The 27153-nt window shown below is 38.2% G+C and overlaps 1 protein-coding gene across 10 annotated transcripts in view; it reads left to right on the top strand.

Moving 5' to 3' along the window:
- Positions 1 to 27153, top strand: part of ADGRG2 (adhesion G protein-coupled receptor G2) — a 65768-nt gene that overhangs the window by 6676 nt on the left and 31939 nt on the right. For 8 of the 10 annotated variants that reach the window (XM_064646718.1, XM_064646720.1, XM_064646723.1 and 5 more), the window contains 5 exons: positions 5209 to 5327; positions 13908 to 14525; positions 24186 to 24227; positions 25439 to 25471; positions 26941 to 26973. In XM_064646718.1, coding sequence (XP_064502788.1) covers positions 5210 to 5327; positions 13908 to 14525; positions 24186 to 24227; positions 25439 to 25471; positions 26941 to 26973 — 844 coding nt within the window. In that variant the 5' untranslated portion in view covers position 5209. The remainder of the gene's footprint in view (positions 1 to 5208; positions 5328 to 13907; positions 14526 to 24185; positions 24228 to 25438; positions 25472 to 26940; positions 26974 to 27153) is intronic. The other 2 variants (XM_064646725.1, XM_064646722.1) reach the window with 2 other exon arrangements.

Here is a 27153-nt window from a genome sequence, read left to right as displayed (position 1 = left end):
ATACATGGGCAGTATGATTTGTTTCTCTTACTCTTTTTAGCCTTCTGTCACCTGGTATAGGTTTGAATAAGGCAGACTGTTACAGAACAGTGGTCAGAAGCTTACCATTCATTATTACCCTCCTCCTCAGCAGTAGCTTCTATACATTTGGGAAATATTTTTATTAAAATCCAAAATTTTTATAGGGGATAACTACAGAAGACAGAATGAAGCACAGACACTATGATTGAAATAAGTGTGACCTGAACAAAAGAGTTTGAAGTGCAGCAGCAGACAGCACAATTAGAAGTAAATTAATGATTCCTTTGGGTCATAAGTTTCTGTAACCAACAATTTATGCATTGGCAGTGAGAACCTGCTCTGGCTAAAACTTGGCATAACAGCTTATTAAATGTTAAAGACTGCCAGTAATTAGATATTTTCAACAGGAATTGTGAAATTTACATGTATTTTTCAAAAAGTGGTTTAACAAAATACACTACGGAACACAACAGCTGTATTTATGTTTTGCACTTTCTTTGGCTTCAATCATATAGAAAATATATCTGATGTAATACAAGGCAAGCAGTTGCTGAAGGTAAGACCTATATGTCTTGATATGTCACCTATAGGTACACACTTGGAAAGCAGTAAAGTAAAATAGCATGGCATAAGCTAGTTAATATTAATAATAAGAATACAGACTCCTTCTTATACCATCTTCCTGTCTTTGCTTCCACTAAATTCTTTAATTTCTAGAGAATGTGATATTAATGGAGAACTGCATCATGTGTAACACAACATACAAAATAACCATCTAATTTTTAAAACTATATGTGTTCATTTGTTTTAAGAAAAGTTCTGTCAATTCTAGTTTGACTTTCAACTTAATAAGATGGTATGAAACGTTGTGAAACCCGGGTGCTAATACTATAAGATTGTGATTGGTCAAAATAGAGCACTCTTCATGGAGAACAAACAAGAGAGAGCAGATTTATGCTTGAGCCTTTATTTTCTCAATTTCCATCTTTTCTACTGCCCATAAAGAAATGTTTTATATTCTCGTCTACTTCGGACACTTAGCTCTTTGTAAATAAAAGTGACTTGTTGTAAGTGAGAAAGTAAAGACAGCCTGTTGCATCTTTACCTGTAGTCTGTGCATAGAATTCTTTCCCACTCTTGGGTGGCTCAGTAACTGTTGTACTCGATTAGATTTGCTTGATTTACAAGTGAAAATTTTTCATCCAACTGCAAAAACTATGCATATTCATGCTCTCTGAGTCATCTGTTATAAAGAACAATAAAAGTGTTCATTTGAACAAATGAGCAAAATGAATAACAAATGCAAAGAATCACTTATGCCCAATTCTCAACTATATATTTGCAGTTACATTACTGTTTAGGATCATCAAGAGTAAAGCTTTAGGATTCTAATACAGAGAAAGACTTAAGTTTAAGAGGAACATAGTGGCTATGGTGAAGTCATATTTTATATCTTGGTGTATTTTTCCTTTAAAAAAATCTATCAAAGCATCTTTTTCTTTAGTAATGGCTAAACAGCATTGTTGCAAAAAGAAAAGAATACCAATGTTTTTTTCCCAACTCTTTTAATTGTATATTTTATCCAGACTTGGAACAATCTTGAGCTAGTGTAAATGTACAAAGTCTTGCAAAAAGTCAATTGAGCTGTGACCATGTCAGTATTTCACTTTATACATTTACTCAGTTTCCTGCTATCTGGATTTTATTGCTTTCCCTGTGATATTAATCTTCATTCATAGCTTCAAATAGTTTCAAAGTTCTTAATGTGACTGTGTTCAGTCAACAAGAAGCTCGCATCTGTCCCCACTTGTCTTTGCTTGGGCCCATCTCAGGAAGTGAGAACAAAAAAAATGGTCAAAAAACCCAGATGAAATAAAACCCTAAATGTACAGAAAGTATTTATTACAGCCTTTCATTTAAACACTGGACAAATATTAGCAAAGCTCACTCCGGAAGAGTTAGAGTAAGGTCCATTCAAACTCCTAAGGGCTACATAGTGCTCAGGCAGAGCTGGAGTCAGAACAAGGAATTGCTTGGCTCCTGTCCTCAAATTTAGACTGCTGTAATGCAGTTGTTATTTCTGGTGGATGGGACACTAACATTATTGCCCAATGAGATCTACCAGACCAAATAGAAGGCATGCTTGGTGGTTCAGGAATAAACCTTTGTCTTGTCAGCTCATTTCATGTGTATGTGTTTGCAGAACTGAGGCTTAAGGAGAAAACTAAATGCAGGGAATATAGGAGCATTCCAAATCAGTATCATATGTGACACAAAGCAAGCAGTTCACCTCAGTACTTGCTGGCATCAGTGGCTAAACTCGTGGAACTCCATCCCATTCACATTTCAACTCTTGATGTCAACATAGTAGAGACAAGGTATGCTGGAATTTTTGTTTGTTTTCGTTTCTAAATACATTACTGTGGATAGATGGTTTAGTGTACAAAGGAAGAGATTTCCCCATAGCATGGAAGAATAGATGCGCAGCTTGGTTTTGCTTGGAAGTGACCTAATTTGAGACTAGAATGGGAAGCGTGAGTAAGCAGAGAAAGGAAACATGGCTTTTGGATGGGTATCTCTTTTAACCCTAGAAAATTATATTGTAGATGCACAATCCGTGAAGTTGACAGATGTATTTAAGCATGACAGTCATCATTATCAGGCTCTTAGAATAATTAATGTAATTGTGCTACTTCGTTTGCTGACCGATCAACTTTATTAATATATGATTCTTAGGCATTCAGAGAAACAAGCTGAAGACAGATTTGAACATGTTTCCTGTGGATCTTTAGAAAGCTAACCTGCCTTTGACATTTCATGCTTTTTTTTACTTGTTTTTGTTTCATTTTGATCTGTTCCTGCATGGGATTGTGTGTATTAGCTATGACCACTGTTTTAGCATACGACTTATTTTCTGTCAGTTTTAGTATGTTTGATTTTTGTGGAAGCAGTATTGTAATCATCCAGATCAGTGTTTTTTAATGCAATCTGTTTTACCTTTTTTTTTTGCTATGTAATACAATGTAATTATTTGAAACACTGGCAACAATGTTGTAGTGCTCTTAATTTTTGAGAAGCCTTTGCTTTATGCATCCTATGCTACGTTGTTACATGTGTATAATTTATTGCATGTACATTTAATCAGTTTCCAAAATATCTATCAACTAGCAACTTCACTGTTTTTCAGTTTATTCCTCTAGCAATTCTCTTGCAGACTTCAGCCCATAACAACCATTTTATATCAACAAATATTTAAATTTGTGTGAATACTTGCAAAAAAACCCCCAAAACATTTTAGCCCTAACCTTAACACAAATTTACAGCTCCTGAAAGAGTTCACCATTTACAGTGCCTGAACCTACTGCAGCCTGATACAACATGTACGGAAGCACAGTGCAGTTTGGGAGCAGGAGGATTGCTAACCAGTATATTCATACATGCACCAGACTTGTGATTGCAAAATTAAACTTCTGGTGTCGTGCAGAATGCTCTGTTCTACCATAAAGCTGATATATTAAAGATAGTCAATATGTAAAGGTTACTGCTGTGCCTTTGTTTCAAGAATCAATTACAGAGGCACTTGCAACTATGTATCTCTAAACCTTTTTATGTAAAAATTAATGCATGCAGAGAGCACCAGAATGTTTACTTAATGTTTCTTTCGGTGTGCAAAATATTCAGATATACCTTTTTTTGAAAAGATCTTTAAAAAATTGTGTCATTTCATAGAGCATTATCTCTCATAATAGGAGGCACATTCTTTTTCCAACGCCATGTCCTGTTGCTCCCATTAGACAACCATCACCAGGAAGAAATGTGGGTAAACCAGATGTTCATGGTACTCTCCATGATCTTGCTGCCCACAGTGACTTGTGGCATTTTTTTTTTTTCAGTAGCTTCTTGTCTTGAGAAAGACATGAGGATTGGGAATCAAAGTCTTGCTTCTTCCTTAGGAGTTCACAGTGCTTCTGTTAAAATGTCACATGGGAGTCCCCTACATGTGGGTAGGGGACTGAAGAGATGTTTTCTTACATTCTTGATGAGATTAACACAGCTTTTGGATAAGCTCTCCATGCTTGCTCTGCCGGGTTTTGGTTGGGTTTGTTTGTTCTGGGGTTTGTGTGTTTGTTTTGTTTGTGTGTATATCTTCCTTCTGCTGCACCTTTTGCAACCAGATGTGTCTATCTCATATTGGCCTTTTTAGCCACCAGTGCACTCGTAACAAATGTGGGTAGAGCCCTCCACAAATCTTCATTCACAAAGCCCAGCCATGATATCTTTTGGAGGTTTTGTTTGTTTGTTTTTCAAATGTTGAAAGTCTTATTTGTGCAAGGAATCACACTCTGATGTATTTGTGAGTCTTTGGAGAATTAGAGCTCAAATGAGGTTTTTTGGTTTTATTTTTGTTTTTCCTTTCAGCAAACAGCTCTTTCTTTCTTAGTGTCTTGGCAATATACAGAGTATTTGTGCATCTCTGTACAATATATGACCAATAGTATAACGGGGTTGAAAAGATTGGCCAGCAGGAGCAGGGAAGTGATCCTTCCCCTGTACTCTGCATTGGTGAGGCCACACCTTGAGTATTGTGTTCAGTTCTGGGCCCCTCAGTTCAGAAAGGGTATTGAGGTGCTGGAGCGGGTCCAGAGAAGAGCAACAAGGCTGGTGAAGGGACTGGAGCATAAGTCCTATGGGGAGAGGCTGAGGGAGCTGGGGTTGTTTAGCCTGGAGAAGAGGAGGCTCAGAGGTGACCTCATCACCGTCTATAACTACCTGAACGGAAGTTCTAGCCAGGTGGGGGTTGGTCTCTTCTCTCAGGCACTCAGCAATAGGACAAGGGGACATGGGCTTAAGCTCCGCCAGGGGAAATTTAAGTTGGATATCAGGACAAAATTCTTTACAGAGAGAGTGATCAGGCATTGGAATGGGCTGCCCAGAGAGGTGGTGGATTCACCATCCCTGGAGATTTTTAAACGCAGATTGGACGTGGCACTGAGTGCCATGATCTAGTAAATGGACTGGATTTGGACCAAGGGTTGGACTCGATGATCTTGGAGTTCTTTTCCAACCCAATCGATTCTATGATTCTATGATTCTATGATTATGTTGGAAACATAATTTTTCATAATGTCCACATACCTACACTTTTTCTAGTAATTTTGGTTTAATTATTTATTTATTTTCTTCTAGAATGGTTGTCTGGGGAAAACAGCACTGCTGTGTTGGCAGAATACAGGACATTTTCTTGAGATTCAGGATTTTTCAAGCAGTCCTTTTACTTCAGTTGTTCCTGGCTACAGCAGGCAAAGGTAAGAGAATTTTTTCCTGATTTGTCTAGTGTTGGTATTCCAAATAAATCACATTCATCTTGATGAATAGGACTTTTGAATGTATTTAGAACAGGAAAGTTTTTGCCCTCTTGAAATGATGAGGAAAACCCGTCACTAACAAGAAATGAACCAATTGATGCTTAGCATTTTGGATGCTTTTTGTGTTTTCATAAAAACTCATTGGTAGTAACTTCTTTTAGGTTATGGATGAGGAGATAACTAAAACACAATATGTCATAACAAGACAAATTATCTTCTTGCCATTTTTTTAAACTGCAAGTATTCCTATTTTCCGAACATATTGTTAAATCTTTTACATCGTTCTTACGAAAACACCACAAAATTCTTTGAGCTTCAGTCTATTTAGGGTGTGTATGAGCATAGAACATCTGCATTCTCTTGATCTGAATATGGCTAAGGAGAAGGCAGTAAGGTCCAAAACATGTAACAGAAATGACACATTTAAACTTGGCAATTTATGCTCTTTCTATAACAGTAAATGAAAAATAATTTTATAAGGTTCTTGTACAAATTGGATAACTTTTGTAATGCTTTTGTGTGAGGTAAAGTAATTTCTCATGGCTATTCTGTAAACTGATGGTTAGTGTGTCACTACTCTGGACCTCAACTGATAAAGATAACAGTGCTTGTCATTCATAAAGTTTCTGTATATCAATAGTGTGTAATACATTTATCATGTTAGTAATGTGCTTGAGGTATTAAAAAATTGGAAGTGTTTTTTGCTATGTACTTAATGCTAGTTTCAGAAGCTGCTTTCTGTGTCATGGCATGTTTTTACTTTAGAAGGTCAGAACTTCTTTCAGTTCAAATTTACTGCTATTTTTTTTTAATTTAGATGTGCCTGCTTAACAACATTGTACAAGCAATGAGATTTCATAGGTTTAGTGACTAGACAAATTCTGATTCTAATTCTCCAAATATAGTAATTTTCATAAAATGATTTTATTGAGAGAGAATCTGACATTCAGGTGATAAAACTGCTACTAAGATGTAGAGGTTTTAACATCCTGTGCTTCAAATAGTGAAAAGGACAGAGCTGCTCAGCAGGTGGACAGATGTCGTAGAAGAGTTCTGAGGAAGCAAGCAAAGAGGGACTTTGTTTTTCGCATCTGTATCACTTGCAAATGTCAGAAATCCTTCAAGAAAAGCTAGACAGACACAAGGGCATATTTATGGTTTCATCCTATTTTATTGGGGTTTTTCTGTTTTAGGCTGTTAGCACTGTCAGCAGCATCTCTACTCAGTTCTGACATCTGAGGTGCCAAAGTATGTGTGCTCTCCAAAAAATATGAAAAGAGAAGAACTGCTTGTGTTTTTTCTGATGCCTAGGACACTGGAAAACATGGCATAGTTTATCCTCAGATAAACAAATACAACTGTGAATAAAAAGAAGGGATGAAATTAATTTTGAGGAAACAGTTCTTAGCTTCAGAGTTCCAAATGTTAAGCAGAATCAAGTGACCCCCATGTAGAAAGTTTAGAGTTTTAAACTTTTTATAAAGAACATTTCTGAGCTCTAGATGGAATATATTAGTATACAAGATTCTTTTGACGTCATTTTAATGGACTGTGGCAAGCCAAATGTGTTACAGGTGGCAAACACTTGCAAGGAAGTTAATGACTGTTGTTACTGGTTAAAAGCCAGATTGTGCAGACACATAAACTTGTTACTATACTTTTTCATTAGAATACTTGACTGTATTAATGCTCAACTATACTGACACAGTGGTTATTAGTAATATAAGGAAAATAACACTGGTGCTCATGCACTGAGAGGATTTGCTCCTGTATGTGTAATTCTTCCTATCTATGATTGGCTATCTCTTGTAAAGACATCAATTATCACCATCTAAAAATGTTTGAAAAAAAGAAAGATATTGCATTTTTTGTTTGTTTTCATTCTCAGAAAGTTTATTTTAAACATTTGAAAGTATGCGCATGTGTTTTAGGATTTCTTTTAGGGCTTAAGAGAATATACTTATTAAGTGGATGCTTTTATTTCTAGTGAGGTTAAAAACCCCAACTTTTGCATCTGTTAGAGTTAAATACAGGAATAAGGAAAAATTTGCATGTCTAAAAGGGCTTATGTGCCCAAATGCAGCAAATGACATTGAAAAATCAGCCCACAATTGCTATCACATGGAGTTTCTTTCACTCCAAATTGTCATTTCCCCCCCACACACAGTAATTTTACTTACTCTAGAGATGTTTGGAGCGTTCTTCCTACTATGCTACCTTTTTTGTGCTGTGGTGATAAGGGTGTGTTCATGGATACTTTTCTGTATTGTCTGGACCCAAGGAAACTAATTATAAGTCAGGAATGCCACAGTATGAGCACAGCCAGTTCCAGCTCCTCAGTTCCGCGGTCAAGGGTGGGACACAGCCCACAAGTACCATTACTAGAGAAAATAAGTGATGATTAACAGAACTTCCAAAGGCTTTAATGTGAAGTTGTCTCCTACTTACATGGCATGCACCCACATATCAGAGACTTAGCCAAGATAATACTGATAATAAATTTCTAGCATAATGCTGTACTGCCCATATTCCACTTGGAACAGCAAAGTGCATTTTCTGACTATGGTTATGATTTCCTTTGTGCTTTTTCGGCATTCTTTGAGTAGATAAAGCATGTGAAATTTTCCAAGCCTTTCTTATAACATTTCATATAGTATTGGTATTTATTGTCTTAACTTTGGCACCACTTTTTGGCACTTTTTTTTATAACTGTTTAGAGCAAAGTGGGCCAGCCTTTCCAGTTTCCAGAAGGTTAGACCTCTCTATGTAAATGCTTTTGCTACTTTAAATTAATTCTTCAGTCCTTGCATATTGATCAACAGCAGTCTTTTTTAATTATATAAAGCAGACCAGAAGAATCGTCACCAGATTGTTGTCATTTTGCATAATTTCTGTTGGCTACCTGCCTTAAGACTGTTTTCATCTGCAAGTGTATGCCCACTCTGCCTCCCTTGACAACTTTGATGTGTCAGTTCCCCTAAATAATGTAATAGGATTTAGCAGCCCTTTAATTCACTATTGGCACATCAACACTAATTTAACATTTAACATGAAATCAAGCCTCTCTCACCATTTTCTCACTTCCAAAGTAAAGTCTGATGATGATACTTCAAGTTTTCATTAATATTTTTGCTCAGAAATAGTTTTCCAGTCTGTCAGTTTGGATAGTTAACAGTGACTTCAGGTTTTGAAGCTGTGTCAGGAAACCAGTCACTTTGGCCATGTCTGCATGCTCAAGATTTCTTACAGGAATTTTGGAAGCTATGTGAGTCATGCAAGTATATTTCTGACATATACTCTGAGGAACAGCAGCTGCATCAAATTTTTCAAAACATTCAGCAGAATTCCCACTTAATAATGAAAGACTTGAGCAATTATTTTTATTTGGAGAGACTGTGTCACAAGTGTTGGCATATAACTAGCTAACTGTTTCCTTTATAAAATCGGTTTCCTCATGATCTGTCCGTGCTGTAAATTGGCAGATCTATTTTAATTGTAGTAATCCTTTTACTAAAAATGGAAGGTACATTTGAGCCTGTATCTAAAAATCTTATCTTCTGGGACAATTTCCTCTCCCATCCAGTCTTTGTCACCCCAGCTTTTAAGCTGTTTTAAAAATTAGTTTTCCATGCTGAACTTCTGCTTTTAGACTCTGACAGGAGGCTGAACTGAATGAGTGAATTCATGCTGTGGGGTTGGACAGAGGGGAAATAATTCTGCTGCTTGCTGTTGGGCCAAGTGTGTTTTTCTTTTCCATTGCCACTTAGAACCAAACTAAGAATTATCTCACCATTCAAAATCCACTGTCTGCTCATTAGGATTTTCACCTAATTCAGTTTGTACTCAGAGAGTTTTTTGTTTGGTCTATAGCCTTGGATGGCACCTACATGATGTATGTTGAACTTCAGGAATGATTCGGGGTTGTGAAAGGTTTTTGCTAATTAGTGTCACAGAGGAAGTCTTGAAGCAATAGTATGCAACAAGAATAGATATCAATGTAACTGGATTGATATATTTTGTGTTTAGAATGTTTTCTGGTAGCTTGTACCTATAAAGCTGCACTTGGAAGTTAGGAACTTTCTTCATGTTTTCATTTGTTGCTATTGAAAAAGAAATTTGAGAGCTCTGAGCTAAAGAGACAGAAAAGTTGTCAGAATTGGCCTGATGAAAGATGGTGCTCTTTTTGCTTGAAATTACAGAAGACCTGGCTGTGATCTTGACAGCTAACTAGGACTATGAATGTAACTTGCCCTGGAAAAAAAACCCTGATCCAAATTGCCTGGAAGTTTGTCTTTTTGCAGCAGAGCTAATGGAAAAGCTTTTTTTTTCCTATGTTGACCAATCTTGTTCTGCTTTCCAACCCTGACCAATCATGATTAATCCCAAACCTCCTCTGGAGCATTCATAAAAAGTCTGCTTATATTGATAAATAATGGACTCCTTAAAGGTGTCAGTAACATATTCTCTTGCACTGACTGAGCATCTACCAGACTGTTTTATTTTTTTGTAGTTCCGCTTCACCTTCCAAAGGACTTTTTTCTTATTTTGTTGCTGATGTGTGCACCCTAAAAGCAAGCAATCATGATAATGATTATGTGATTGGAATGTGTATATTCCCACAAAATGAGAGTCAACTCCAAAGAGCTTACATCTACAGCTACGAAAGTTTGTCCTTTCCTGTGTTGGGACAGTGGAGGAAATGAGGCACCTATAAGCACTGAACAGTTATGATCAAGTTTCAGTTTTTGGGGCATTATCTGGAACTACTTGTTTTACCAGCATTGACAGAGCCAGGCACATTGTTTTTTACCAGTAAATTTACTGTTGACACCACAAATTCCATTTACTATCCAAGTTGAACTCCAGGTTGCCACTGTCTTAATGACACAGTATATTTGAGATTCACAGACCAGATGTCTCTGCAACTAAGTTCTCTGATAGAGAACAGGGAATGAGGGCTGAATTTAAAATAAACCAGTGGCTCCAAAACAAATTTTCTAAAAGTTACCTAAACTCATTCTCTACTAGAATATGGCTGTTTTCTACCTTTCTTGCTGTAACTGTCAGTATTCAGCTGAGGATTTAAGAATCTCAGGGTTGGGGAAGAAATCATATAGTCGTAGAATGGGTTGCATTAGAAGGGACCATAAAGATCATCTCATTCCAACCACCCTACCATGGGCAGGGGCACCTTCCACTGGGTCAGACTGATCAGAGCCCCATCCAACCTGACCTTGAACACTTCCAGGGATGGGGCATCCACAACTTCTCTTGTCCCCAGAGCTCGATGCAGCACTTCAGGTGGGGTCTCACAAGGGCAGAGTAGAGGGGCAGAATCCCCTCCCTTGACCTGCTGGCCATGCTGCTTTTGGTGAAGCCCAGGATATGGGTGGCTTTCTGGGCTGCAAATGCATGTTGCTGGGTCATGTTGAGCTTCTCATCAACCAACACCCCGAAGTGCTTCTCCTCAGGGCTTATCTCAATCCATTCTCTGCCCAGTCTGTATCTGTGCTTGGGATTGCCCTGACCCAGGTATGGAGCCTTGCACTTGGCTTTTTGAACTTCATGATGTTTGCACAGGCCCATCTTAAAGCCTGCTAAGGTCCTTCTGGATGGCATCCCTTCCCTGCAGTGTGTCGACCGCACCACACAGCTGGGTGTTGTTGGCGAACTTGGTGAGGGTGCACTCAATCCCACTGTCCATGTCAGATGTTAAACAGTTCTGGTCCCAATACCAGCCCCCGAGGAACACCACTAGTCACTGGTCTCTCCACGGACGTTGAGCTGTTGACCACAACATTTTGAGTGCGACTATCCAGCCAATTCTTAATTCACTGAGGGGTCCATCCATCAAATCCCTGTTTTTCCAGTTTAGAGACAAGGATGTCATGTAGCACAGTGTCAAATGCTTTGTAAAAGTCCAAATAGATGACATCAGTTGCTCTTCCCTCATCCATTAATTCTTTAACCCTGTCCTAGAAGGGCACCAAATTTGTCAGGCATGATTTGCCCTTAGTGAAGCCGCGTTGGTCACTAATCACCTCCTTCTTTTCCATGTGCCTTAGCACAGTTTCCAGGAGGATCAGCTCCATGGCCTTGCTGGCCACAGAGGGGGCCTGTAGTTCCCTGAGTCTTTCTGTGTTACTTTTTTAAAAATGGCTTGGAGAAATATGATTTTGTTCAGAGGAGGAGGATGCAAGACTGAGACGTAAGAATGCAGTAAGGGCTATAGTGCTGCCTTCTATCTCTGTTTCTGTATTTTATCCAGTATCTATTAAATGCAAAATATATGTGCAGTCCTGGATATAGGACACACAACCTGTGTGGTGGACAACAAACAGGAGAAGCTGGAAGCCATTGTGCAGCAGAAAAACAATGACTCAGCTACTATCACAGAAACATGGTGAGATGACTCACACCCAGAATGCTGCAATGGATGAGAATAAACCCTTCAGAAGGGATAGGCAAGGAGAGGCAGTGGGGTAGCTGTGTTGCATTAGGAGTGTTTCGATTGTCTGGAGCTTAATGATGGTGACAATAGGGTTGAGTGTTTGTGGATAAGAGTCAAGGGGAAGGCCAACAAGGCACATATCCTGGTGGGAGTCTGTTACAGGCCATGCAACCAGGATGAAGAGGCAAATGAAATATTCCATCAGTACCTAGGAGAAGTCTCATGATCACTGGCCCTTGTTCTCATGGGGGACTTCAGCTTACCAGGACGCCTGTTGGAAATACAGCAGAGAGGAAAGAGTCGAGGAGGTTTCCAGAGTGTTTGGAAGGTGACCTGACACAGTTGGTGAGGGAGCCAACTAGGGAAGGTACCCTGCTGGACATGCTGGACCTCTGTTGTTTGTGAACAGAGAAGGACTAGTGCATGATGTGGTGGTTGAAGGGTGTCTTGGGCAGAGTGATCTCAAAAAGGAAAGAGTTTTTGGTTTTTGAAGAAGTCGGCCCTTGGGAGACAGTCCTGAAGGGCAAAGGAGCCCAGGAAGGCTGGACATTCTTCTTCAAGAAGGAAATCTTAATGGTGCAGGAGCAGGCTAAAAGATGAGCCAGAGGGGGAGGCAACCAGCCTGGCTGAACAGAGACCTTTGGCTGGAACTCAGGAAAAAAAGGAGAGTTTACGACCTTTGGAAAATGGGGCAGGAAACTCGGGAGGACTGCAAGGATGTCATGAGATTATGCAGGGAGAAAATCAGAAGAGCCAAAACTCAGCTAGAACTTAATCTGGCCACTGCTGTAAAAGACAATTAAAAAATGTTTCTATAAATACATTAGCAACCAAAGGGCTAAGGAGAATCACCAGCCTTTATTGGATGAAGGGGGAACATAATGTCATAGTATGAGGAAAAGGCTGGTGCCTTCATGCCTTTTTTGCCTCTATCATTATTAGAAAGACCAGTTGCTCTCTGGATGACCAGCACCCTGAGCTGGAAGAGAGGGATGGGGAGCAGAATGAAGCCTCAGTTGTATGAGGTTCAGCAAAGCCAAGTGCCAGGCCCTGCACTTTGGTCAGAACAACCCCAGGCAATGCTACATACAGGCTTGGGGAAGAGTGTCTAGAAGACTGCCTGAGAGAAAAGGACCTTGGGGTGTTGATCAACAGCTGGCTGGACATGAGCCAGCAGTGTGCCCAGGTGGTCAAGAAGGCCAACGGCATCCTGGCCAGTATCAGCAAAAGTGTGACCAGCAGGACCAGGACAGTGATTGTTCCCTGGTACTCAGAGCTGGTGAGACCACACCTCAAATCTTGTGTTCAGTTTTGGGCCCCTCATGATAAGAAAGACACTGAGTTGCTGGAGTGTGTGCAGAGAAGGGCAGTGGAGCTGGTGAAGGGTATGGAGCACAAGTCTTATGAGGAGCATCTGAGGGAGCTGGGGTTGTTTCACCTGGAGAAAAGAAGGCTGAGGGGAGACCTAATCACTCACAACCTGAAAGGAGGTTGTAGCGAGGTGGGAGTTATTTCTTCTCCCAGGTCACAAATAATAGGACAAGAGCAAACAGCCTCAAGTTGCACCAGGGGAGGTTTAGGTTGGATATTAGGAAAAATTTCTTCATGGAAAGGGTTGTTAAGCATTGTACCAGGCTGTGCAGGAAAGTTTTTGAGTTACCATCCCTGAAGGTGTTCAAAAGACATGTAGATATGGCATTTAGGGACATGGTTTAGTGGTGGACTTGGCAGTACTGGACTTGCAGTTGGACTTGATGATCTTAGAGGTCTTCTCCAACCTAAACAATTTGGTGGTTCTACATGGTCATCCTTGGTCTTGTGCATGAGTTTTACTTCAAAGCTTTCATGAGCAGCTAGGATTTATTGACTGCCTCCAAAATTGTCTCTTCCCTACCACAAAAAAACCCAAACTACACCAAAAGAGTAGATTACAAGGTTATTTCTTAATGTGTTGTTTTAAAAACTCCTACGTAAATGCCTAGGAACAGTACTATATGGAAGAATAACATTGGTATAAAAGATACTTTTAAAAATTAAATAATTTTACAAATCACCTTTTCTTTATTTAGATCAGGAAGATTTCCTGGGGCGATATAAAGCTGTCTTTAAGACTGCATGTCAAGATCCTTGGATTATGTCATCAAGAATTTCTCTGCATCCCTTGAAAGAATTCCTTGTCTGTGTGGACCTCAAACTGTATTCATCACACAGTCCATGGACAGCATATGTATACACTCAAGAAACACCTCACATCAATGTCTCTGCAAATAAGTATGATCTTGGACTTATGGGAGATCATGGCAAATTGAGCATATGGTTGTTTGGAAATCAAATCAATAAAACAGCAAGACTTCATGAAAACACTTGGAACCAAATATGTATCCAGTGGAAAAGTGACAATGAGGAGATGAAGGTGTTCATAGATGGAAAAAAAAGATTAAACAAAAAACTAAGGGGGAAAGTTAATTTGCCTGGAAAAGGCCAGTTCTTACTTGGCTGTTCAAAGCTGCGAGGTGCAACTGCATCACCTAACCAGGGTATGACTGGGGAACTGTACATGTTCAGAATGTGGGACAAGGCAAATATAACACAGTCTGAGGACTGCCAGGATAGTGGTGTTATAGGCTGGAGAAAGGAGGATTGGACCTATACCAACACAGTAGAAGAGGATAACTCTTTGCCATGTGGTAAGTACCTTTGCATTGGTTTTGAAATAATGATTTACTCAAAAGTTTCTCTTCCAGATTTTACAAAGCCTCAGTCTACTAATCATTCCTAGCTAAATTCTTAATGAGAACAAGTGAGGACCTGCAGCTTTTGCTAGCTTTTATCCAAATGAAAAAGCATAGCAGCAGTTCTTTACAAACTTTCAACTTGCTTCAACTTTTGTGTCCATGTAATATGAGAGCAGGATGCATGCAACCAAAACTCCTTGGAGTGTTTGGGCATGTATCAATGTCATCTTAATTAATTTACACACCTTCTGTACAGGGAATAAATACAGAGGAAAGCATTGGTGGTCCTCACTGTGCACATTTGCTGGGCCAGAATTTCAATGAGTGTAACTTTTTGCTGCTTCATTAGCACATTACACCATCTTCAGCTGGTATGGTCTACATCTGTAAAAATTACTGGAGGCTTCTTCTTTATGAGTAATGACTCCTTTATTAAAATGGCCAAATGATTTCTCACACATTTCTTAAAATTCCCCTCTGCCCTGAAAAAGAACCATAAAAAATCTTTAAATCAAACCAAACCAAGATTTTTTTTTTTCAGAGAAATTGAGTTCAAGCAAGAGAATAATCCTGTGTTTAGCTCTTGCTAGCCTATCTGTTGGCAAGCAAGACAAACTTGAATCAAGTTTCGGTGGGATCCAATTTATCAATTGTAGTAAATGATGTTATCTCCTAAGAGATTTTAAGGTGACTGGCTCAATTATATAAAAATCCTAAGATTTTTGTATAGCATCAATGATTCAGTTAAACTGTGGCACTGGTCTTAGTCTTCATCACCTTGATCCTTAAAAACTGTACTTATCTATTTTGTACAGATTCAAAAATATCTTTTAGCCATGTAATCTTATAACCACTGCCTGACTGGGTAGATTCAAAGTGTCTTAGTAAGGGCGTTAAAATGAGATCATCAGATTTCTTTTTCTGGGAGAGAAAGAAATCTGTCCAACCAACCAGGACTCATGGAGAATGCCCCTATCACTGATTTGTAAGGAATGAAATGCCTCTGCTGACCCTGACGCTGTAGTTGGGAGCACATCTTTGTTGGGTTGTGTGATTTGAAAAAGGAGCTGAAGAAAGGATATCTTTATTCATGTGTGACCATGTTTGAAGGAATACAGTCTGAAAGGGGGAACGTTCTGGCTACCAGACAAAAGTTCTCTACAAAGAAAGCTTGAGAGAGATATGTCTGGGTAGTGTGGAGTGAAGTGGAGTGGAGCGGAGCAGAGTGGAGCACCTGATTCTCTTTCACTGGTACACAGAAAGGACAACCTCCTTGTTTTCAGTTCCAGCCCCTTCTGCCCTGAATATAGAGCTCCCTTGAGCATCACAGGGCAGCTTGGTTAGCCAATGCCCAACTTCAGCCCCAACGGATTAATGATTTTAGAATTTGTGATTTAGTGGCTTGTGGAATCTTTTGTCTGTCTGCAAGAGCTCTCTAGTGAGTGCGTAAGATGCATGGTTTCCAAAGCTCTGCTTCTTAGTGAAACTGCTGACAGGGGTTTGTTTCAGTGCAGAGGCCATCTCTACTGCCAAATATAAATTATCTCCTCTAGATAACTTGGGAGATTAAATACTTTTCAAAGAGAAGCTCGCTGGGGTTTTTTTTTACAGTTTATTTGCCTTTCTTCAGTAATAGATGCATTTTAGCTGATTGTCCCTCCCCAAGTCATCCTGTGAAAAGCATGTATTTAGCAAATACTAGTCCAATAGATAACAAAGCATTTACAGTAGGAATATCTAACAGTCAGTGTCAGGCGATTTTAATTGATAATGCTACTAGTCTTATAATATGATTTCTTTCAATAAATTCCTCTGAACACCGGTGTAAAAATAACGTGATTTCGGAGGCTTCTCTGTTTTTTTGTTAAAACAGAAAGACTTTGAGTAGTAAGTCTGCAGAAAGATCTGATTTTGCATCTGCAAAGAATGTAACTGGCAAAGGGATAAAGCTTGGGAAAGGACTGTGCCTCTTGTATAGGCACAAAAGGTGAAAAGGAAGTGGTTCATTACAGTCCTAATTGTGCCGGAGGACAAGTTTCAGAATTTTTTTTGTGACCGGGTTGGCATTTTGTGCCTACATAAAACAAAATATCAGTCAATATCGGTCAAAGGCTACCATAATTTAACTTAACATCACATAGTTATTTCATGTTTCCTTACCTCCTTTTCCTGCCTTTCTTTTTCTTGTCTCTTTTGATTATTTTTCTTTAGGTTTTATAATTTATTTTAATGGTAGTTTTTCAGATTACCAAAAATTAATTTAATATTTTCTTAACCATGTGAGGTCTAATACAGACCAAAATCCTGATTCTGGTAAGATTTCCACACCTACTTAGCACTTGGAGGCATGCTCAGCTTTAACCAAGTAGTTCACTCCCAAGTAGATGGGATTGCCTTTGCAGTAGCTACGTATCTTATACATCTGAAGATTTGCAAGAAAGGTCATATCTGGCTGCTTCCCAGCTTGTGATGAGGGCTGATCACATTTCTTGGACTAATGGTACTTAGTAACAGCAAACTTTTAGATCTGAGTTAAAGATGAAATTCTTTCTTCTTCCGATCACAGTCTTCTGGTTCTCCTCTGCTTGGTGTGGCCATTGCAGGCCGGGCAGGTGTGAGAACTGCGGGTAGGGCCAAAGAGGGCAGGAGGCCACGCACATTGTGCGTCACTGGCCTTCCACTTACATTCCTCAGGTTCCTTTGATAATTCCCCTCTTGCTGAGAATGACAAGTAGCATAATAGCTGTGATACGGAGAAAAGAGTGCCACAGGTGGAATGTATCTCACTTTACAGGTCATCTCCTGTTATTTAAAAATAAATAAGTGAAGAAAGATGCGCTTACTATTCTAAATTCTAACTTTGGGAAATTTCCGTATCTTGTTCCTTGATGAATGATTCCTCTGTAGCTACATACTTTAATGTGGAGAATATGAATGGTATCACTAATGTCTCTGTATAATCCAACAAAAAAGCCTACTAAGTAATCTAAAGTTCGGGGTGATTCAAGAGAACAGACCCACAAGAAAATGAGTGAGTTTAAAATGCTAAATCCTTGAAAAGAAATTTTAGTCACCTGTGAGCACCAGCTCTTCAGTTGTCATTTTCACATGGGATATTTGCAAGTTGCCCTTAATAATAACTTCACAGTGGGAAGAAATGTACTGTTTAAACATTAATCATTTCAGTTACACATTAAACAGTAACTTTCTTAATCCAAATATAAATATCCAAACTATTAAGCTGTGCATTTATACAAGGAGCACAGAGGTGATGGAATATCTTTAACTAATTTCAATTAATAAATAGATTATTTTTGGCATAACTGTAAATAGTATCACTGGCAGTAAAGCCCTGTCATCTCATTTGTGATATTGGTGCTCTAGGTTTTAGCAGGAGTCCAGTGCCTGTTGCTTTTGGTTGCCTTTGTTTTTTTTAATAACTAAAATTCAGACTATGCTGTGGCATTTTAGGTTTTTGTAAATTATCTTGTCCAACCTTCAAGATTAAGATATTGCCCCCTCTTTTTCATGTACCCATTTCACTCTCAGTATTGCTGAGCCTGCTACTGGTGTTTCTGGAAGAGGTTTCCAGGCTTCTGAACAAAGCATTTAATGTGGACGGGAGAAATGGGAAGTGACCAGTGTCCTGTGGGACTGTTTTGCCTTTGCATTCTCAAGGAAGAGGAACACTTCAGTTTGGGCTGTTGTTCTAGTCTGCAGGTGTGAGCAGTAGGAGGTATGTTTTAGGTTCATATAATTCCCTTTAAAGATTTCCCAGTCTGTGTGCCCATCTGATGGCAGGATCACCCTTCCTGGATGGGAGGGTGGAGTCCCAAGGCTTTATGTCCTCAGACAGAAAGTGGAAATGAAGCTGTCACTCATCCAGTCTGTATCCCAGCCTGTTGGTTACCAAATTTTATTTTGTATTATGTATTATTATGTTTACTTAGTGGATCATGAATGCAGAAGATGAAAAAGTAGATTATTTGCCCCAATACAATTTTCTTTCTAAAACTGTAAGGACAGAATACCACAGAAACCTCTAGAAACTCTTGAAGGAAGTAAATGTGATGGGAAAAAAGTACCTACCTCTGGAGTGCCTTTTTGATGAGTCATGTACCACTCTACTTTGTACCTATTAACAGAATGCATATTTAACCTGCTCTTTCTTTGCTCTTGTTCCCTTCCCCTTCTGTGATATCAAAGGAAATGGCTTTTTGGAAATCAGCTTGCTGGAGAATAGGTGATTTGATCCACCTCAGTATCTAATGTACAGCTTTCTACAAACAGATAAAAACTATATTTATAATCTGATTTCTTAAAAACCATGTAACATGAAAGTTGAGTTAAAAGTACTTGTGCCTAAATATTCTGTTAAGGATACTAAAACTGGCCAAAGTGACAGACCTTGATGTGAAAAAGCACTGTCATTGTTTTCTTACATATTTTTCTGTCCAATGGTCACTGATAATTCCTCCTTTCCACCACAGGGAGTCAGAGCAGATATGAGGTGTCATGAGGGGCACCAAAACATAAAACAAAGATTGTACATAAGTTTTGTCCTAGAAATTTATATACAGTGTGCCTCAAAATCTAACTTACATAGAAAATCAAGGTAGGCTATCCTACTGTGTACAACTAACTAACAACTGTTAGTTGGGGAGGATTTTTATGTGTTATTATTATTAATGCCTTGTGTGACAGGATGGCTCACTTTGGCAGAATGTTTATTCATTAAAGGTTTCAAATGTTAAAGGGACCTAATATCTTAATAGAAAATATGGATTTATTTTGAATATGACAATTGAATGTCATATTTTTGGTGCCTGTTTCTGTAAATAGCTGGACTTTAGAGCAGCACCATTTTGAAGTTTTGCTATTTGAGCTTCTCAGGTTCTTTTGTGACAAGTCCTGTGAAACGTATTAATGCCAGGCATTTTCATTTCACTGAATGCAAACAGACAGTAGTTGCTGCACAGTACTGGTGATTGCTGTAATAAATACCAATAACTATTGCCTGTAAGAATTTGTAGAAGAGGATTTGTATAGAATTAAAAAATGTAGTGTGGAATTGACATTTCAATGTAAAATGGTTTTATTTACTTTTTTTTTTTTTTTAAAACCAGAAGGTGATAATAAAAACTGGAATAAAAACTTCCACTTTGGCATTTTTGGTGGGAGTCAATTCCCCTGCCTGAATCAGGTGAAGTTTTGGTGAAAAAACTTTAGGCACTCAAGGTTTTGCTGTAACTTCTTATTTAGAAAATCTAATTTTTAAGTATTTCCTTGTATTTTTATGTGCACCTGTAAGTCAAAACTGATCTTATTAGCAACATACAGTCATGGTTATCTAACAGCCAAGTCCATGTAGAGCTCTAGTTCACTACAGCTCAGACTCTTTTTCTCCTCCTAAGAAAGCCATATAGTTGTTGTCTCAGCTTGCTCAAAGGGTCCTTTCTGTAGAAGTTTAAAAGAGATCAAGAAGTGTTAGGTAAAACAGGATTAGTCAGCAGCAACACTGTTCCCCTGAGACAGGGGGACAAAAACAGCTGCCAGTAATTTACTTCTTGCATGAAGTGTTATCGGCAGCCAGGTTCCAGCTGCTTCTCACTTCTCCGCCCTGGAAAAACTGAACTGCTGCTGGCAGAGCCGGTTGCCTGAAGACAGGTGAATCAGAAAGGGTGTTGGCCTTTCCAAAACATTAAGAAAGAGCTTACTGCTCATAAGTTAGATTGGAGGTAGGGATAAGGAAAGGATTTTTTAAATTCTTCCAGTTGGAGGTAGAACAGTGGACACCCTTCGTGCCTTAAGGGATTTTTTCTGTATGTTGTGTCTGAGTTTCCGAAAAAATAGCATATTATGAGTGATAGTGCCTTTGGTGCAGGGTCCAGAACCATCTGTCTCATCTTGACCATTGTGTTACAAAGCCTCCTTCTGCCTTTCTTTCCCTTTGGCTGAATTGATTTTTCAGTTCTGTGTTGCTTGGTGGAACAGCTTTAGCAGGACATGTAGAGACCATCACATCCTAAAAGAGCCAGTTGCTTAAGAATTAAGAGCTGTCATGCTAAGGAATGCTGTAATCACAAGGCTGTTTTTTAGTTAGGGTCAGACACTGGTCTCTCTCAGAGCTACATCAGTTTGTGCACCAAGCCTTAAGTACTTTTACTAGTGGGTTTAATCAACCAGATGGAAGATGCTAAAGTCACAGTGGTTCCCACTGTCATACAAAGTCATTGTGAAAAATGAAAGGGAAATGAAGCTTGTGACAATTTTTGCAGCTGTGATATGGAGTTATGGTAGGCTAAACAGGTTTCATACCAGTGGAACAGTTTCCTCTGCCTACACAAAGGGGTTTCTCAAGTCTTGACTTAGCCTGTAGCTGTTTGTGTCGGAACAGTACAAAGTGATATGAAGACAGTAAGGGACTTGCTACTTCTACTTCTAATGATGCATATTAGTAACAGAAACTGGTGCTTATCTCATGTAATGGGGTTGCCTTTTCCCTCAGAAAAGAAAGCAAACAGTTCTTGTGGGGTTCTGTTCTATGTCCTTTGCATCAAAAGCAAAGAATAATACTGAAATTTTTTTGCCTATTTATTTGCTGTTTGAATCCTCAGGAATATTTTCTATTAGAGAAAATGTAGCAAAGTATTACTAGAATATATGATGTCATGTTTTGGCATAGGATATGTTAGGTATATTGATTTGATGATCCTGAACTAACAATGTTGCAAATAAAAATCCACAGAGCAAATAAATGGATGTTTCATATATGTGTGGATTTTCTTGCTCTTATCAACAGTAAACAACATAAGGGAAATATATTTTCTGTTGGCTTGTAACTAGCACACCTTGAGTTATTTTACTTCCCTTTTTTCATGTCAACTTTAGAGTTATTTTGGATTGAACTTTAATTCTTCTCCAAATAAACCTTATTAATTTTCTTTTCTAGTTCTTAAACACAGCAAAGGAGGAGGGTTAACAAATGTAAGTGATATTTAGTAATATATGATAAGGTGATTCTGATGAAAGACTTGGTTAGTGAACTTAATTCTGCACCTTGATCAAGGACAAGTGTCATGAATAATTTCTATCAACTCTAGGCATGTGAATATTGTGCTGTAAGAGAAGTAATGGTTAGGTTTTTGTCCAGAAAAAAAGTGCCCCTCAGATTATGTGTGCCATCATCACTGGCTGTATTTGTCAGCTCCATGTTCATGGTTTGTGTTTAGCTTATTTTACTCCCTGTACTGCTAGATCTGTTATTAAAAGCATTTGGCATTTTTAGAGTTCACTGTCTTCTTACTAACCTACAATACTAAATATGTTAGTGGGCAATTTTCTTACCTGCCTCAGGGTACTACTTGTGTTCTCAAAAATTCACAAAGCAAATTGAAGGGATATGGAGGATGTGAAATACAGTTTGCATACAGCAAGACTATGTCTACACCGAATCCACAAGGTTATGTGAGAAAGATCTTAAGGTCAGATTTCCTGGGCAAAAACTTATTTTTTTGGTGGGCAGAAGAAACAGTGTGGTGGTGTTTGCTGTGAAATGCTGGGCATTTGAGAGATGGGTTCCTTTTGAGAACTGAATTTCCTCAAGAGCCTTTTTGTTGGAGATAAGGGCTTTTACACAAGGTGCTAACCACTAGTGAGACAGGACCAGTAACAGGTAAAGTTTTGGAGATGGAATTCACTTTCTGTAGTAGGAAGATCAATTTGCCCACCTGTGGAAGGATACTTTCTCCTCTAGCCAGAAATTCACTTCTTCATGTAGAATTGACTCAATTATTTTTATTCACCCCATTCTACCTTAAAAAAACTATTTACCTATTTAAACAATACACAAGAGTTTTATCTGACTACTGCTTCAGTTCTACATATTATTTAAGGTCAGTATTGTATCTTAAGGGTCTTCCTGTATGGGATGGTGTGTTGCCACATGTTTTTCAAGGCCCAGGGTGATGTTTTGAGTGGTGACACAGGCTGCAGTGTACATTTGTAGCCATGTGCTAGTTTTCTCTACCACAGGAAGCACGTGGCACTTGCCTTGTGGCAGGCTTGCAGCAGTGGTGGGATTTAATTGATCTGCTAGGCCTCATCATTGATAGCCCAGACACCATCTTCTATTCCAGGGAGATTTTACTCATTTGGCTTACTTGATTACAGCACGTTTCACATTCATGAGTAGTTGTGTCATAGCTTTGATTGTCAAATCTGCCCCTTTATCAGGAGCCCATCTCTGTATGGCATCTCTCTCTGGGAATCCCTAGCGATGCCTAAAGGAGCTGAGGAAAAAAATCTCCAGAGCAATTTAATTAGAGGTGAGATAAGAAAAGGATTTAATCGTGCCTCCAAGGCACAGAAGTTATGAAATGCGCACGCCCCTCTGCCTCAGGTGCTTACAATTTATAATATTGTTTGTCCAATCCCAGGTTTTTCCACCCTCTGGCTTTTGCCCTGGTCCACCCCCAGCCTGCTCCTAGGGAATTGGGGCTGGGGTCTTTTCAAGACCACCTACTTCATCACTTGGTCTTCTTCAGAGCACAAAGAGCACACGGTTACCCAGTTCTTGACTGTACTCTGCGGCTTAGGCCAGAGTACAAGTGTTCTTTAAACAGAATAGGCCTATCTTGACAAGAGACCAAACATTTTAATGGAATTCGGGGGTATTGACATGGGGAACTGGGGTAAAAGGGTTGAAGAATGTGTGTAGTTACTATGCTAAGGGAAAGGGTAAAGGAATAAATGCTGCTGTTTCTAAAATCTACTTCTGCCATATAGCTACTTATAAAACTTAAAAAAATTAGAAAAATCAAAAATCTAAAAGTACCTTAAGGCATCACTTAGGGACATGTTTCCTGGGCCCGTTGAGCTAGAAACAGCTCACCTTTTCATTCCCAGTCCACGTTCACTTGAACCACTTCCTTTCTGGCAGCCTGATCTGTCTGCTCATTGTTTAGATGTTCTTTGGTGGTGCAGCTCTTGGACACGTGAGTGTCTTCGTGATGTATATGCGCATCATGATGTTAGTACATTCATTCTTGAAGTACACCTCATGCAATTTGTCAAGATGTACAGAATAAGGCAACCCTTCTTACCCAAATCTGGTGCCTCCTGCTTTCTTTTGTTGCTGTTTAATTTCTCCAATTCTCTTTGTATTAATAAAATTTCATTTTTTGAATAATTCATCAGCATTAATTTTCCCCATTTTTACGAAAATAACCATGTGAAAGCACAGTTGTCTGTACTTGTTACATTTTGGTTGCTGCTATTTCAGTCTGCTTCATCTTCGCTCAAGCAAATGTGCTGAACAGTTTTCTAAAAACACTGGCAATGGAAGGGTAGTGGGAAAGCTCATGGCCTAATCTGTATTTTTATAAGTATAAAAGTGATAAACTGAGTAAAAAAAAACAGTTCAATTTACAACTTCAGAAAGACTTGACACATATTTCTCAATGGATGCAAAGTAGTTTTGCAAACCAGCTTGAACTGAGGTGAGTAGCACATCTAAAATGGTTGTGTTTAAAAAACTATGTGTATATATATATGTGTGTGTACAAATACATATAAAAGCTTCTGCTCCTAAAAGATCTTCTTCCTTTGCAGTTGAAACTACTGCTACGTTGCCTGGCAGAAAACAGATAACAGGTATATTTGGGTTCTGTGGGTTTTTTCCCCATTGTTCTGTTTTAGAAAGTGTGTAGGAAGATTGCTGCTGCTGTTACTTTTTAATTCATGGAGATAGCTATGCATATGCAAATATTTTAAATTGATTATCCATATAATCCTGGTGACTTATTAGCCAATTTCATGGTGCAAATGGCAGCAGTAATTTTCCAGAGAAAATGCAGTCTGAGCAAGGAATCATGAATGATTAGCATTTCAGAAACTCCTTGTTTACCATTTTTAATCAAAAAACCAATCTGGTTTTCCTCAGAAACTTTTGGTATCTGTGATTTAAGTCTTCTACAGAAGAAGGAAAGGCTTTACACTATAATCAGTGTGTTGTAAGCAACATTATAGGATGATTTTTGAACTTTGAGAGAAGATGTTGAAATACCTTGGGTATATAGTCCTTCATATTTGCATCCAGCTGTTCTTTAGATTATATTTCTGTGATACCTGTGACTTGACTTGTCTGTGACACTATCAAAAACCACTCAGTGACTGAAAGGGCTAACTTTCAAGTGGCTATGTCAGTCAGATATCAAATTTCCTAATTCATTTTTCATCAAAACACTGACTGTAACAATATCAAAAATCTAGTGGCCAGTGTTTGCTATATAAATAGTTGACTGGTTCCTATTAAGACCAGAGGTTCGAACTTGAAATCAGGGGTTTTTTAATGCTCCTTTTTTGTAGGATAGAAAAGAGAACAGATATGTATGGGTTAAATTTGAGGTGGCAAGTCTCACTGTTATTATACAAAGTCTGAGAGGAGTTCTTCATACCCAGCTGCAGCCATCTTCTTGTGTATGCTTGATTCCCATTCCCAGAATCAGCAAGACAGGACAGGCATGTGGCTTTCAGGCTAGTGTGGCATATATCTTGGGTCAATGATCTTTAGTTTCTTAATATTATACAATGCAAACTGTCCAGTATTTCTTGAAAAGAAATAATTTTGCATCCAAGTCTATTTTAATTAATAAAAATTGTAATTTTTTAATAATCAGAGATTGTTACATCTGCCTTTTTGACAACCTGGAAGTGTTATTCTGAAAAAGCAGGTGTTGGCCCTCTTCTGGTGAATGCAGTAAACTTTTGATAACATAAAAGGCTGCTGAGGATGATCATGTGTGTTATAATGGTCTTTTTTTTTCCCCCTCTTTTTTTTTTAAAATCTGAAACAAAATCTGTAGATTCAGGAGAATCAGCTGCAACAACCACTTCTGGTAAGAAAATCAGGACTTCACTAATTTCTGCAATGTTTTTTATTTCCTGTTAGATAAATCTTCTGCTTTTATCTGAGGTAATACAGAAAAGTTTTAATATGAGTTCCAACATTCAGTGTTTTCATTGTTTATTTTTTGAAGAGAAAATTAATTGTTTCATTCTATTTTGTAATGAAATAGCTTACCTTGTACGTGAAAGCCAGTTGCTTTCTTGGTTAATGTATAGTACATATAGTACTCTGGACAGAAAAAATACTAGGCAGAAACACATATTATTTTGTTCTTTTACAGATACAGTCTTTCTTTGGCTATGCTTCATCTTTAGCAACTGCAACTAATTCAATATTTGTTGTAGTATATACCAAGCCAAATAATACAGATGAAAGCAGCACTTAGTTTTCACTCCGATTCCTCATACTTTGACTAAGAACCAAATAGGCTTAGCATTTACACTGCCTATGGAATTGAGGGCACTATTGAAAATGCTCAGAATAGCTAGCCTAGTTGAAGTAAATGTATCAGAAAGAAAAGTTACTTTTCTCTTTCGTATAGAAATGCAGTAGATTGCTTTTTTTTTCCCTTGATATGCAACTATCTATGCAGAGGCACCCACTTGTCTTTATTTACTTCTTCTGATGACAGTGATGCTTTTAGTAACCAAGTTTGGATAGTATAAAGTTCTTCTGTTGTGAAGCTGCTCTGGCCCATGTAAAAAAAGTCACTGTCATATTGGAGTGATACAAAGTGGTCCTCTAACCATTTTGTGTTTCTATGCTGACACTTAAGGTATGCTCACTAAGCACATCCTTCTGTAGATTTTTTCTATTGTCTTAATTTTTTTTCCCTTTCTTTTGATGTAGCTGAAAAAAACTTTGCATCATTATTTTATTTATGTATGGTAACTGACAAAAATAGTGTTATCGGAGAAACGGTTTGCCAAAACCAATGTGTCATCTCTGCTTATGAATGTTGTGAGTTCATGCAGGAAAAGGCCTTTGAAATTAAGCAGTTGTTGCAATTGGCTATGCAAAATTCATCTGCATCTTCTAAAGGAATAAAACCAATAAAAGGAACTTTTCGATTATCAACTGTTTTCTGTTCAGGTTTTTTAAATAATATGGTCATTATTTCAATTATAGTATTGAAATAATGTGAACATTCTTAACAAGCTTTGTTTTTTTCTTAAAATGGAACTTAGATAAATAATATTCAGTTTGTGTTCAACATTATGCATACTTGATCTTTTTTTCTCAAAAATTCATAGACCTGAAATACTTTATTAATACAGTTTTTTACTTCTTTATCTTTTTTTCCCCCAGAATCCTCTATTGTTACTTTTGTCACCTATCCTATTAATCCTTCAGGCAAGATGTTATTAATGATTCTTTTATTTAGATTTTGTTAGATTTAGCATTTTTGGCTTTTTTACATTTTTATTGATTTTACTGTTTTACATTTTTCTACTTCAGATATGTCTTCAGAGGAGACTACACAAAGTGCAGGTGAGAATTTGCATGAAGAGAGTAAGGGTTCAAGGGAGATGTTTGTTGCATGCATGTTTTTGGTTTTTGTTTTTTTAAATAACTGGGATTTGTTTAGTCTGAATTATTTTCTTACACGATCTTTAAATCTGTCTTTATCTGCAATCTGTATTTTAAGTCCACATGGGTAGGGCTCTGAGG

Source organism: Pseudopipra pipra, chromosome 2 (assembly GCF_036250125.1).
Source record: "Pseudopipra pipra isolate bDixPip1 chromosome 2, bDixPip1.hap1, whole genome shotgun sequence".
Taxonomy (NCBI): Eukaryota; Metazoa; Chordata; class Aves; order Passeriformes; family Pipridae; genus Pseudopipra; species Pseudopipra pipra.
The sequence above is the reverse complement of the archived record's forward strand: the minus strand, read 5'-3'. Positions and strand labels throughout refer to the sequence as shown.